This window comes from Diorhabda sublineata, chromosome Y, assembly GCF_026230105.1.
Source record: "Diorhabda sublineata isolate icDioSubl1.1 chromosome Y, icDioSubl1.1, whole genome shotgun sequence".
Lineage (NCBI taxonomy): Eukaryota > Metazoa > Arthropoda > Insecta > Coleoptera > Chrysomelidae > Diorhabda > Diorhabda sublineata.
Genome location: NC_079486.1, coordinates 6343206 through 6359075, shown reverse-complemented (window position 1 = coordinate 6359075; position 15870 = coordinate 6343206). Strand labels below are relative to the sequence as shown.

Genomic DNA, 15870 nt, shown 5'->3' with positions numbered 1-15870 from the left:
AGTGAATTTGTCTCATATTTTGATTTGATTGATGTCTTATACCTTGTTATTTTCAAACTAAAACTATTTAGATGATGTTTCTGTTTGCCATTGAGAATTGTTTAGAAAATGGGAAAGTTTTGAAATTAAGAAAAAATATTTCATACACTAACGCTAAATGTCCATAGGCTTCTTCAAGCTTTTTGCCAACAAAAACCGTTTCGCAGATTGTACCTCAATTAAGCTTATTCCAGTTATTAAATGGTGGCTTCATGTGGTGTCTAAAACGTATCATATAGAAGATATATAGAGATATAGATATATAGACATATAGAGTATATCTAAATATTAATTTTAGAAAATACAAGTATAATACAACAACCAAATTTTTTTAGTTTGAGTATTTTTTCGCTCACTGTTGTTTTATCTATTGTTTTTACGATACGAAACAATATTCTCCCCTAATTGTGGCGGGAAAAAATGTTGAAAATCTTTGATTTGTGCATCGAAATTACACGAAAAAAATTCCTAATTTCAAGTTGTTTTATTGGAATTTATTGGAAAATAAATAAAATTGATTGACTTGGACATAAGAAAAATTATCGGCTTGACAGTTAACGTGTTGACAGTTAAATAATGCATTTAGTCATATTTATGAAATTTTTGTGCCAAATAGAATTGGGCATCAAATTGACGGGGACATAAACATGTTTGGCTCTGCGTTCAACATGTTAATCACGGAATTACTCATATTTATGATGCTTTAAGACAATATAATTGGAAATTTAAGGAAAAGGTATTAAAATGATAAAATTTGGCATAAATAATGATTTGCATAAAACAAGTGAAAAAATAGGATTTTTCAACAAACTTTATTGAGAAAATTAACAAATTTTTATTAAAAATTAGAACGGAAATTTGAATTCTAACAGAAAATTTTCTTAAAAATCACGACATTGTCACTCAAAAGTATCTTTCTGCTATTCTATTCTTTCTTATCCTCTTCTTCTTTTTCGTAGTCTTCCTTTAAATGAATTGCACAGTGACAAATTGACAAGTGTAGAAGAAACATTAAGGAAATGAAGATGCTGATAGAAAGCAAAATGGGGAAAGTGAATCGAATAATAGAGGTAAATATTTAAATACAATAAATATATGTAAAACTTATGGTATACATGTTGATTGTACAATGAATCGACACTGAGGACATACAGACAGCTGCCGAAAATTTGTTGAATGAACATATTACAAAAGTAAAGTCCTTAAAAGATACTATGAAAATAAGAAGAATATTCACATTGAGAAATCCAATACATGTACTACTAATATTACCACACTTACTATTACACTGTTTGACGCCTGTTTCGATGTTTTCCGTTTGTCTCTATGTGTTTTGTACAAAACACAAAAATATTACCGAGTATACTATCATTTAAGATCGTCAGTTGATTGAATTAGTAAACTCACTCTACTCTATAACAACATTATGTAGGCTAATGTAAAAGGCTTTTCTTGAGTGATGGGATGGTAAAAAATGATTTTGATGAATTTAAATTTTAAAAATCTGTCCCCACTTTCATGAATAAACTCGACGCATTTTTTTATTAAATTAGTTTTTCGCTACCACAAAGTACTTGCAAAATGAAGTACCCAATAGGTCCCTTACTTCTGGTAATTCATCAGTATACATTTTAGTTTCCTATTTCTTTTTTATTGGAACTGCAATAACAGTGACATTATTAGAACATTCTTCTTGTTACTTACAAGAGTTAGTCTTACTCTTAGAAGCACTTAAAGTTTCAAATAAGTGTAATAATTCAATTTATGAATATTTAGATGAAGCGGCTCCTTCAGACATTGTTGTAAAATACTAAATATGCATGTTGATGAGTATGATTTACACAATCTAAATGCTTTGAAGAGGTTGGCAATATCTAATACTAATAAATGAATCACCTCTTCCCAAATAGTATTTAAAAGATCCAGAGGTTAGTTTATGTTTTGATCGGTTTTTCACGTCGACGAAATTAATTAACAACTCGTCATTTGCTTGTGTTGGTACAGTGATTGGCAATCGTAGAAACATGCCAAAATTCGAAAAAAAGAAAAGAAACAGGGGTGAAGCTGACTTTGTCCATAATCAATTTGGTACTACGGCGGTTTTGTTGAAAGATACAAAAGAAGTAACGCTGCTTTCAAAGTGTCATGGAAATGATATGACCTTTGTGAACAGAAAAGAAAAAGGAAATTCCTTGTCCTGAAATTGTGGCCAATTACAATAGGTTCATGGGGGATGTTGATCTTTCTGACCAATTGATTGGTATTTATGACATGGATCGTAAGTCTTTGAAGTGGTAGAAAAAAGTTTTTCACCGTTTGCTTATGACCTGTGCGGTAATGCATGGATTATTTGGAGAGAAACACATCATAAGAAAATTTCTTTCCTGGATTTTCTGGTTCCACTTGCAGAGTCAATGATTTCTGAGGCTCGAAAATATGCCAAGGTTGTTAGAAAACGCCAATACGGAAGACGATTAAAATGACCCAAATGGTTATTGAATGTTGGGGATCACCTTCCAAATGAAGGACCAACTCGTAGGAGATGTCACAGTTGTGGAAAAAAATAAGAGAGAAAAACACACAACAACCTTCTGCTCAACTTGCAATGTTCCTCTGTGCAAAAATTGTTTTTCTAGTCTTCATACATAAAAATTTGTTGTAAAGAAAATTGAAATGAATACCATTGGTTTAAATATGTCCCGCAAAAAGTTTCCACTGGGATCTATGTATCCCACTACCCCCAGGTAAAGAAATAAATGGATCCAAAAAGGATATTACTATCCACGAAAAAAAATTGAGATGACGAAACAAATGGAAAAACTAGATATTACGGACCGGAAGGACGACAAAACTGGACAAACATACGATAATCTCGCAAGGAATAAGTTACCTGAAGACAATTATCGAGAGATACAGAAGGTTGCAAGACTCATATCTCACCTTTGCAATTTTTTACTAGCTAGATGCAAAGATGAACTTCACAACAAAACGCCACAAAAAACTTTGCTCTTTTTATATTTTGTCTTCTTCCAAATATACATATAAAAGAGCCATTTGTTATTGGTTTGCTGAATTTAAACGTGGTCGAACAGACACCGATCATGGTGAACGTTGTGGTCGTCGTCCAATTGAGATGGTTACTCCAGAAAACATCAAAAAAGTCCACAAATTGGTTCTATCTAATCGTAAAATGAAATTGCGTGAGATAGCTGAGGCCTTAAACATATTAGAAGGCAGTGTGTTTATAATTATGCATCAGCATTTGAGTAAGAGAAAATTTATTACAATTCATCAACTGACAGATAAGGAAAACATCTCATTATTAACATTAATTTAAACATACGTTTAAAAGCACGCAAGCGCATAGCGACATAGCGTTTCCATCGAATGATGACATCATATTACACTGACTGTTTGTTTAAAAAATGTCTTTATTTTCTTTTATGTTTCCCTATTTACAATACATCTAAAAGATAACAATACATGCGTTGGCCGTTGTTCTGGCGATCTCTAGATGTGTTGTGTACGTCTATAAGTACTGTTGTAGTTCCTTGCATCGGGGCATTATCCACAAGTTTGATGTAGCTACAATAACTCTGTCCCTGGTATATAATTGTGACTCTCAGAATCTTTCGGCTGAAATATCCCTGAAAAGCAGCTGAAAAACAGAGTTTCAAAAATCGATCGGGGTTCTAGTTTTCGAGAAAGCAACGTGGCTGATATTGAATAATTCGTAGGAATATATTGATTTATATATAAGATTTTATTTACTCTGATTTCGGTATATATAAATTTGGATTTCTCCAACTACATGATTAGTGAACCACGCAGAAGCCTACAACCACTGTCGTGGATATCCGCGATTTGCGGCTCTGAGTTTTTCTCGAAGATTTTTGGTAGACAAAAATTGTAAAAGTTTGTTGAAATTTTGGTGACGAAGTCTTTGATATATCGGCTATGTCATGTAACCACGAGGTTCTAGGAAGTTTTGAGTAGCATGAATATTTAATAGCCATTTTGTTTGGTACCTGTGTAGTAGACTGGGGCTGCGTATGTTAAAATGGGTCTAATGATTTGTTTGTATAATAAAAGTTTGTTTTGTGTGGTGAGTTTACTGTGTTTACAGATGAGAGGGTAAAGTCTGCCCATTGCAATCTTAGCTTTTTGTATTTGTTTGGCTATGTGGGCGTTATCATTCGTGTTTGCTTGCACAATATACCCTAGATATTTTAGGGTACTGCTTGGCAGGATCGTTTGTTCGTTAATGTGAAGCTGCGATTGCAATGAGCTGCTTTTCCTGGCTATACGTCTGAGTGACAAGTACTCTGTTTTTGACTCATTTATAGATAGTTTATTGTTCTGAAAATATGGTAAAATTTTGTTGTTTAAATGTGTTTGGATGATGTTAAGTGCTTGATCGGGATGTTTTGCCGATGCTACAAAACAAGTATCATCTGCATACATAGCTGTTAGAATTTATTGGGAAGTGGGTATATCATCTGTAAAAAGGCAATATAACAAAGGTGATAGTACGGACCCTTGCGGAACTCCAGCCTTTATGGGATATGGACCCGCCTGGCTTTCATTGTTTTTGACGTAAAATTCTCTATTCGTTAAATAGTAATGCAAAATTTTTATTAAATAGTTTGGAACTTCTAAATTTATCAATTTAAAAATTAAACCCTCGAACCTTTTTGGATGTCGATAGCGACAATGATGGACTTATTTTTGTCCTGGAAGCTTTCTCTAATATAATTAAAAACTCGTTTTATTTGGGCCGTCGTACTGTGTCCACTTCTGAATCCGTATTGCTCGGGTGGTATAATTTTTTGTTTTTCAATAAAGTTTTATAATCTTTTGTGAATTACTTTATCTATCACCTTTGCAATATTATTGAGCAAGGATATAGGTCTGTAACTATCCACATAGTATGGTTGTTTATTAGCTTTGATAATGGGAACGATGTTGGCGATTTTGAGCTTATTAGGGTAATGTCCTGTTTTTAGAACAAAATTAACTAAAGCTTTTTTGGGAAGATTTTTAATAAGTATATTGGCTATGCCATCTATACCCGGTGTAGTTTAATTTTCCAATTTGAAAATTATATTATAAATTTCAGTGCAAGTTGTAAGGTATTTTGAATTTTGTATATTTATTGCGTTTAGGTGATTTCGTACAATATTTGAGATATTGTCGTGATATTGTGTGTTGGGCATGTTCTGACAATTGTCCATAAAGAGTTATTTTCGGGTTTCAGTTTGTTTAAATATTTCGCCCAATTATTGTTTTTGTATTATTTAATTAAATTATTTATTTTATATTGATATTGTTTTAATATGATTTTATCGTTTTCTTGCTTTGATGATTGCCATCTTTTGCGTGCTTTATTTTTATCGTGTATTATGTCACTGATGTAGTCCGGAAGGGTATCAATTATTGGGGTTTACGCTTAAGGGTGGTGGGTACGTTTCTAGCGGTTAGGATTATATCTTGTAAATTTTCAATGACTCTATTTAAATGTTCTGTATTTTCTATTTTGTCTATGATTTTAATGTTTTCGTTAATGATTCTTCTGAATTTGACCCAGCTCGTGGTGCTGTAGTCATAGATATTTTTTATTATTGTGTTGCTTATATTAAGTGAAAGTTTAAATTGAATTAGGAGGGAATCGTGATCGGAATTTAGGTCTGTCAATGTCTTCATTTTTGTTATGTTATTTATGTTACGTCCTATTGCTATGTCTAACGTACTAGGGGTGTGGTTTGCGAAAGGAAAATGGGTAGGATCGTCAGTAAAAAATATGTTGCAGTCCGAATTATCGCAGAAAGTTGAGAGTATTTCCATTTTTGTTAGTTTGCGTACCGATCCCACTGTGGGTGTCGACAATTAAAATCACCCATCAACAATACTTTGTTGTGGGTTTTCACAATATTGAAAAAATCTGATTCGTTCAATTTAGTATTTGGTGGGTTGTATGCACCAACTATTTTAATTTTATTATCGAGAAGGATTCCGATATGCTCAATTACAGAATTATTTTGTTGTAAGAGTTGGAAATTTATGCCTTTTTTGATGAGTTATGCGATACCGCCACCGTTGGCATCATCGCGGCGGTCTTGTCTAAAAAGACGATATTCGGGGTTTTTGAAATTTACTGTTTTGTTTGGCTTGAGTAGAGTCTCTATTAGAAAAAATATATCAGGTTTATGGATGTAGAGAAAATGTCTCATAAGATGGAGTTTCTTAAAAACTCCGTTTATATTGCAAAAAATTATTTCTAGATCGATTTTGAAATCCTGCTTTGCCACCTACCTGCATAGATGTCATAGTTGTCTATACCAGCAACAAAGTTATTGTAGATTGTGAATTTTTCTAATTTGTTGGTCGCCTTCCTCATTTCTTGTAGCAGATCTGCGACGGCTCTGGTTAGTTCATCCAATTTTACCAATGAGTGTAGCTCTTTGAACATACTGTTTAATTCATTAAATTTGTCCACGTCAGTATCTGCTGTTTGACTTGTTATTTTGTTTTGGGAAGTGGGTTGAAGGGAAGTGGTTTGCGGAATCGGTTGGGAGTTTTGTTTTTTAGGTAAGCTGGGAAAATCTTGTTTATTTTGGGTCCGGTTTAGTGTATACATTTCTTTTTTCCTCAAGCCACCCCTGCAGTTTGCGCACCTCGCGGGTTTACTTCTCTCCTTGGGACATTCCGGTGTGAGATGTTGTCCAGCACATTTCAGGCATCTCGGTGTTTTACCACAATTTGAAGTCGCATGTCCCCATTGCTGGCAAATGTGGCATTGTATTATCGGTTTTGTCTCCCTACGATGTTCCCATTGAATTCTCGTGTGTTCTACCACCTTTACGTTTTTGTTTAGAAAGTCCAAAGTGACTTTCGAATCGGTCACTACTAGGTAGAGAGGTCTACCTTTCGTGGTCATTCTGAAAATATCTTTGATGTGAATTTTGTATGTTTTCTTGAGTTCCTCTTTTATATCTATTATTTGTAGACCTTCGGCTAAGCCACGAAGAACGAATGCATGAGCTCTATCCTTCCTTCTTGAATAAGTATGGAATTGCACTTTTCCCACTCTTAATGCCTTTTTCAAGTTTTCGAAGTCTTCAATGTCTTTAGAGAAAATGATTGATGAATTGTTTGTGTATTTGATTTCGAATGGTTTGCAAATATTTTCCTTCAACTTATTCACCATATCCCTATGTGCAGAAACGTTTCCATCAATGACGATTGGCGGGCAAGATGTGTTATTCTTTTTGATTGTAGTGTTCGTTTGTTTAGCTTTTTGCCTCTTGCTGGTTTGTTTATTCTGATTGTCTTCATCCGAACTTTACTCTGTGGCATTGTATTTCCTGAAGGTAGTTTTTTTCCTTTTCTTTTGGGTGTTTGATGTTTGTTGAGACTCTTCTTCGGACATTTCCGAAAGTGTTTCATATGTGTTTTGCGTGATGGTAGGATTTATGTTCTAAGTTATAATTTTATTAAAGGGAGTGTATCTTCTGGGTTTGGTGAAACCTAGTGGAATAATTTCCTTAACCTTCATGGGTTCATTTTGTGGAATTGTGATAATTTCGTTTATATTTACTTTTTGTTTTCGTTTGCTTTTGTTCGGAAACACATCAAATTTTCTGGCTGTAATTTCTTTGTTTTTAATAATTTTCTCATATTGGGATGTGAAATTGTCCGAATTTTCCTTTGGTGTAGCCTTTTCTGCATCTTCTACCTCTTGTGCCCAAGAGTGATTCGCTGCTTTCACCACAGTTTGTTTGTTGGAATTAGTTGGAGTTTGATGGTTTTTAACTGCTTCAACTAATATGTTTTCATTTGCGCTTTGCCCAATTGTATTTTCTTCCATATTTATTGGTATGGTAATGGACTGATGATTTGACTTATCTGACTGTTGTTGGAACGTACACTATTATAACAATTTTTAGTTCTCCGTCCGGCCAAATTCTACGGGACTAACTATTTTAGAATTATCAAATCATCATTCTCGAGTCAGCTACTGAGGAGAGAACGCGCGTTTAACGATTATTTTGTAATCTGTATAGTGATATATTTTACGACCAGTATAAACCTCAAGCAAAGTGTACCCCCTCATAATTATTACTATTCAATATTATAATAATCTATTGGTCTCATTGAAAACCTACGCATAGATTTACTAAGTCTACCTTCGCCCCCCATCACGGGGACTACACCGTACCCCACCGAGTATACACGAAGGTTGAGGGAAAAAATACAAAAACTTAATGTGCAAAAACCAGAAATATTCTCCAGCGAAAATCTCAATATTGATAAAAATGTGCGTGTTAATAGAACAATAGTGTCAGTAAAACGTCACCGAAAAGAAGATATAAAGGTACGTTAAAACATAAGACAATAACAAAAACTATTAAAATAAAAAGACTTACAAAAACCAACACACATAAAACGGTTCCTAAGATAAGTGTACGGGAATCTAGTCGTAGTTTTGATCCCGACGTTCCACGTCGCAGTGCCGATACTACAGATGAAAATTCACTGTCAAAATACTCTTCAGAAATCAATAGAATAAAAAAGAAAACTTCAGAATTAAAATTAAAAAACAAAAATTTTCTAAAACTAGTTTATATTGATGAAGATTTTTTGACTGAAGATAAAACAAATAAAACTGATAGTTTGGAAACGATAATTATTCCAAAACAGTGTTTAGAAACAATCGACGTATCGTCGCTATCTAAATGTATTGAGTTGACCAACAACCAACCATCTAAAGCAAAGTGTTCAGAAGTTAACATCGAAAAGTGTCCAGAACAAATAAACAAAAACATTAACAAGTGTTCAGAAAACAAAAATATCACTTGCGATAGTGATATAATAGGGCTGAAGTCTTTCAACTCTGAGTTGTCAATTCCTGTGTGTAGAGGCAGTTCGGCCAATAATACCTCCACACCGGATAGATCATTAAACAAAGTAAGACAAACAAAAGTACAAATGGAAGAAGATACTATAGGATCACAGCGCAGTGACTCATCAGAGGAAGACATAAGCTCAAAGAGATCGACAAACGTCCCTGAAACAACAACAATTCAAGTACAAATACATAAACCTGCTAATCTCTCATGGGGGCAGGAAGTTGAAGACGCTGAGAATACTGGCGTTGGAATAACAACCGACAATTTCACGTCGCAATACGAGAAAATTGTTAAGAAAAATTCTAAAATAACTGCTAGAAAACTAAATATGTCTAGTGCGGAACAACAAAAAGTAGACATAAACGCAATCCAGACAATCACCACAAATGAACCCATGGACACTAGAGACGTCACACCACCGGAATTCGAAAAACCCAAAAAATGTGTATCTTTCAATAAAATACTGAGTCAGACAAACAAACAAGCCACAATCGAAACACACAACAATTACGATACGCTATCCAAACTCTCTGAAGACGAGAAACAAACTACATTCAAAACACAAAAGAAAAGGAAGAAAACTCACTTCAGAAAGTTCAATAACTCCGGTGTTACCAGCGATGATGACGACACAGGCATCCAAGGGAATAAACGTACAAAAGCAGCCTCCAAAATCTCTAAGAAATTCACCGCATGCCCACCAATAGTAATCGACGGAAACGTTTCACACCACAGGCATATGGTAAACAGAATAACAGAAGAAGTCAAAAACCCATTCGAACTTAAGTACACAAACAATTCAACAATCGTATTCACCAAAGATGCTAGCGACTTTGAGAATTTGAAAAAAACACTGAAACGGGAAAAAATTCAATTTCACACCTACTCCAGACGAGAAGACAAAACACACGCATTCGTACTAAGAGGCCTAGCAGAAGGGCTACACATCATTGACATCCGAGAAGAGCTTGAAAAAATTCATAAAATTCAAATTAAGGACATTTATCGTATGACAACGAAGGGTCGCCCCCTTTATTTAGTTATTACAGACTCCAAAATTACTCTGGACTACCTGAATAAAACGGTAAGAGTAATCGAACACACAAGGGTTGTATGGGAACATAGAAGACAAAACAAACCAATCATACAATGCCACATCTGTCAGCTCTGGGGCCACGCTACCTCAAATTGCGGTAGAACGCCGAGATGCCTAAAATGCGCGGGGCAACATCTTACACCAGAATGTGTTAAAGAAAGATCGCTTCCTGCCCGATGCGCCAACTGCAGAGGAGACCACCCTGCAAACACAGAAATTTGTCCAGAATTCATAAAAAGGAAAATATGGCTTGAAGAAAAGAAATCAATCAATCTAAAATCCAAAACCACCACCACCACCACCACAAAATATATCCCAGCTCCTATTCCAACAAACAACCCATGGACAAAAAGAAACAACAATGAAGATTTTCCCAGCCTCCCATCCAAAAACATTCCCCAAACAACCCCCCAAAATGAACAGCCTCAAATACAATCAAAAACAACAAACGTTCAACCCAGACCACCCAACAACGATATAACCAAATTCACCGAGCTGAACAACATGTTCAAAGAACTTCACTCCTTGGTAAACTTGGATGAACTTAGCAGAGCCGTTGCTGATCTACTAGAGGAAATGAAGAAGGCAAACAATAAAATGGAGAAATTCACGATCTACAATAACTTTGTTACTAATATAGACAACTATGACATCTAGGCAGGTAGGTGGTAGAACAGTATTTCAAAAACGATTTAATCTTAAAATTATATTCTGTAATGTACGTGGAGTTTATAGCAAACTCCATCTCATCTGACATTTTCTCGACATTCACAAACCAGATATTTTCTTTCTTATGGAGACACTTCTTAAACCAAATAAATCAATTAACTTTGGAAACCCAGAATATCGTCTCATTAGACAAGACCGCCCCGCCGATGCCAACGGTGGTGGTATCGCATTGTTAATCAAAAAAGGCATAAATTTCCAACTCTTGCAACAAAATAATACATCAATTGAGCATATCCCAATACTCTTAGATAATAAAATTAAAATAGTCGGTGTTTATAATCCTCCCGGTAATACGTTAAAAGAATTGGACTTTCACAATATCACAAAAACACACAACAAAGTTCTGATAGTAGGTGATCTCAATTGTCGACATCCACTGTGGGATCATTACGCTAAACTCCCTAATAAAAACGGAAATACTCTTTTGAAATTTTGTGACAATTCTGATTGTATTATATTCAATACTGATGAACCAACGCATTTTCCATACGCAAACTTCACTCCCAGCAAACTCGACATAGCCATAGGGAAAAACATTAACAACATATACAAAATAAAAACACTAACAGACTTCAACTCCGATCACGATCCTGTCCTTATCCATCTGAAACTTTCACACAATATACATAACCCTGTCATTACAAAAACATACGATTACAACACTACAAGCTGGGTAAAATTTAGAAAACACATAAATGAAAACATCACAATAACAGACAAAATAGAAAATACACAACACTTAACAAAGATAATTGGAAATCTTCAAAATATTATCATCACAGCAAGAAATCAATCAACTATATTAAAACCAAAAACCCAATTCCATAATACTCTCCCAGATCACATCATACAAATAATACACGAGAAAAACAAAATAAGGAGAAAATGGCAACAAACTAGGCACGATAACGATCATTCACTACTAAAACAATATCAACACACAATAAACAACTTGATAAAAGAACACAAAAACAACGAATGGTCCAATTTTTTGAACACCTTACAACCAGAAAACAACTCGCTATGGAAAATCGCGAAACGTCTCAGATTCAAACAAAATAAATTTAATAAAATTATTAGTAACGGACATACGTTTACTAATGAAATCGAAATAGCGGAAAAGTTCGGAGAGTATTTTCAAAACAACTTTATAAATTATTCACAACACACACAATACCATCAAAATATCACTCAATCAGTTCATCAATACCTGAATTCATTAAACACTTTAAATACACAAAACTTAACAACTTGTACAGAAGTTTACAACACAATACAACAATTAAAAAATAAAACAGCCCCGGGATCAGACGGGATACCTAACATTTTACTCAAAAATATACCAAAAAAAGCAATAGTACAACTTACATACATAATAAATTCCATTATTAAAACTGGTCAATACCCGGATATGCTCAAGATTGCCAACATCATACCAATAATCAAAGCTAACAAACAACCATGTTATGTGGATAGCTACAGACCAATTTCCCTACTGAATAATATAGCAAAGGTAATTGATAAAGTAATCCTTAAAAGATTACAAAATTTCATAGATAAACATAACACTATACCTTCCGAGCAATACGGATTCAGAAGCGGTCACAGCACAGTGGCTCAAATCATCAGAGTTTTAAATTATATTAGAGAAGGCTTCCAAAACAAAGAAAAAGCAATTATGGTCACTATCGACATACAGAAAGCATTTGACTCCGTATGGCCCGAGGGATTAGTTCACAAATTAATCAAATTAGGTATACCAAGCTATTTGATTAAAATTTTAAATTCATACCTAACGAATCTTCACTAAAATAGAAAATCACACAGCTGGGCCATTTTCAATACAAGCTGGAGTACCACAAGGCTCTGAGTTATCTCCTTTGCTATATTCCATATTTATCCATGATCTACCAACTTCCCCGCAACTTCTTACCGCCATATATGCCGACGACACCTGTTTTGTATCGACAGCAAAGAATCCAGATCACGCATTAGACATCGCACAAAATCACATCAACACAAAAATTATACCATATTTACACGAACACAAATTAGCCATTAATGCATCCAAAACAGAGTATTTATTACTCAGGAGAATAGCTAGAAAAAACTACTCACTGCAAACTCAGCTATATATAGATGGACACCTCATTACACCTAGTAACACCCTGAAATATTTGGGGTATACTGTACAAGGCAACACAAATGCAAAAGCACATATCATGCAACAAATACATAAAGCCAAGATTGCAATGGGCAAACTGTACCCACTCATATGCCGACACAGTAATCTCACAAGCCAAAACAAAATACTTATATACAAACAGATCATACGTCCAATACTCACATACGCAGCCCCAGTTTATTATAACGGCTCCAAACACAATTTCAACTCCCTGCAAGTGATACAGAACAAGTGTTTACGGATGGCGATAAAATATAATTGCTATCCCAAACTACCCAGAAACACGTGGTTACATAACAAAGCCGATATACCTACTATTAAAGACTTTATAATAAAAATCTCTACAAATTTTTACAATTATTGTCTGCCAAACGATCTTCGTAAGAGCCTCAAAGACGCAAATCGCGCAGAAGACATCCGAGATAGTGGGTGTAGGCTTCTGCATGGGTCGCTAACCATATAACAAGGTTGTTCAACTCCAAACGTTTATTCATCACAAATGTATAGAATATTTCAAAAATAATAATAATAATAATTAATATCAAATAAAACAACGTCAGTCATGTTGCTTTCCTGAAAAATATTCCCCCAGTCGATTTTGAAACTCTGTTTTTCAGCTGCTTTTCAGAGATAACCCAGTCGAAAGATGCTAGGAATCATAAACATATATTAGGGACAAAGTTATTTTTAGAGCGAAAATGTATGGATAATGTTGAAGAAACAAGGAGCCAGCTTAATACTTCAGACGCACTCAATACATGTAAAGATCGCCAGACCATCGGCATACACATTTTATATTGTATATTGTTATTTTTATATGTATTGTTAATTTGGGAATCATAAACAGAATAAAGAACCTTTTTAATTAAATTGAAAATCAAATCATAAACAGTGTACATATGTCAAAAAAAGCAAAGTTACTTCCAAACGTTGAATATGACATTTCAACCAAGATGAATACCACCAGTTGCAATGTTTCATCTGAGTATTCTCAACAAAATGCAGAGCATGGTAAAAAAATAAATAGATCGAATGAAGAAATTATTCCTCAAGAAAAAAAAATTAATAAGACGGAACAAATGGAAAACGGAATTGGAAAATCATATTATAATAACGCAGATGATGAGGTAGATCCAGGCAATCTATAAGCGATTATGAAGGTTGCGAGACTCATGAATCACATTTGCGATTATGCACTATTAATATAAAAGGATTAAGGACACAAGTTGTTACAAAGATACAGAACGAAAAATCAATGATGTAGAAATACAAAATTGTTGCTTTTGTTCCATTTAAACTTGTATTAATATTATTCATAGTTTTAGTTTTTCTTATTATAAACGAATTCTTAATAAAGTTACTGTGACATTTAATGTGTTTTCATTCAAACAACGTAACAAAAAAGTCTGATAGTAGGTAACTAAAAAAATTTTTTGACTAAGAAAAAACATAAGTACTTGAAATGTATTTTTCTAATTTTGCACTTTTTACTGAATTATTAGGTATAACAGTTTTTCGATACTGGTTTTTGTAGCACATTTTGCAGTATGAGATGTGATTCGATTCATTAAGCAACCGCTCATAATATAGCTGGCTAAGACTTCGTTACAATTCATCAAAATGGTTCTTACTAAATCACTGAAAACGTCACTATAAACATCAATATCGCAAAATAGAATGAGTGGTAGGTAATAAGACACTAAGGGGCAAAGGGCACTTCAAGATACTTTAGGAACTCTGAGACGATTTAGCTCCATCCTTCTTATGTTGTTTTGCATTTCGTTGGTATGTTAAACCCATATGGGTAACCACAAAGGATTTTCTTTTCAAGATTTATAATAATAAAAAAACTCCTACATATTGCTGTTACTAAAAATAATGATTTTTGTTAGCTATAGGAGTCCGAAACATAGTAGCAATAAGTAATTTAGGAATTGAAAAAGTAAGTTATACTAATAGAAATGTTTTATATATACCAAGTGTTCAAAAACTGGAAATGTCAGATAGGAAAATATTATTTGAAATTGTTAAAACAATAAATAATGATGAAAAACTGCTGTGTGTGTATAGTAGAGAATTTGTGTGAAATAAAATTTTATTTATTTTATAAGTGGCACAAGCTTATTGGAAATTATAAATAAACAAATGGTTGTGGGTTCATTAACATACTTGATGTTGGCAACCAGATTGGATATACGAGTATGTTTTGCTGCTAATTTTTACAGTAGGTTTCAAAATCAAGCTATAGATAAGGTCTTTAATCATTTAAAACGTGTATTAAGGTATTTATAATCGATTCATGTAGGATTATAAAGTTTAGAAAAAATAATAAAGATTCGTTAGACTAAAAATGCGTCGTTGGATATCTTTTTAATTTTATTTTGGCAAGACTATATGTTGAACAACCAAGAAGCTTTTATAAAGCCATCATCCTAAATTTCCCATAAGTATCTAATTAGCACCTAGTGTTACGGATTAATTGATATCTACTCAAGTATTGATCTAAATTTAAGAGATATTTGATTTTTAGATTCGTTATCTCACGGAAATTAACACGTTTATATATCTATATGATAGATATGAGTTACTAATGAATATCTATAAAAATAAACGGACATTAACAATTAACATACCTCACCTACCCTATAAATTTCAAATTATTGTTATAGTAGGGGAGCCCAAGAGGGGATTTTTGAAGTGACTCGAGAGCGTCAGAAAATTATATAGGGAGAATCCTTGCATCCTTTAATGTACCTCTACCAAGTTAAAGCCTTCATATGGTGGGGTGTGTTGAGGAGAGCCCGTCTGATTAGTAAAAAAAATCGATTCTTAGAAAAACTCGAGCGCGTCAATCATTTACAGTATGTACGCGCATTATATTTCTGGTAACTATTAGATATTAACCTGACGAT

The 15870-nt window shown here is 33.8% G+C and overlaps 1 protein-coding gene across 1 annotated transcript; it reads right to left on the bottom strand.

The window, feature by feature from the left end:
• Window positions 1-4886: 4886 nt before the first annotated feature.
• Window positions 4887-7246, bottom strand: LOC130451921 (uncharacterized). The gene is made up of 2 exons (XM_056791275.1): window positions 6352-7246; window positions 4887-5035 (listed from the first exon to the last, which is right to left on the bottom strand). Exons 1-2 carry the CDS (start codon window positions 7244-7246, stop codon window positions 4887-4889), a joined length of 1044 nt encoding a protein of 347 aa, XP_056647253.1.
• Between the last annotated feature and the right edge of the window lie 8624 nt (window positions 7247-15870).

What these genes read in the sequence shown, in the direction of transcription:
- LOC130451921 (XM_056791275.1), bottom strand. Translation starts at nt 7,246, where the DNA reads ATGGTGAATAAGTTGAAGGAAAATATTTGCAAACCATTCGAAATCAAA. An exon ending in CAACTATGACATCTATGCAG is followed by an intron (nt 5,036 to 6,351) that starts GTAGGTGGCAAA and finishes TTCTAAAAACAG; the next exon opens with GACATTACCCTAATAAGCTC.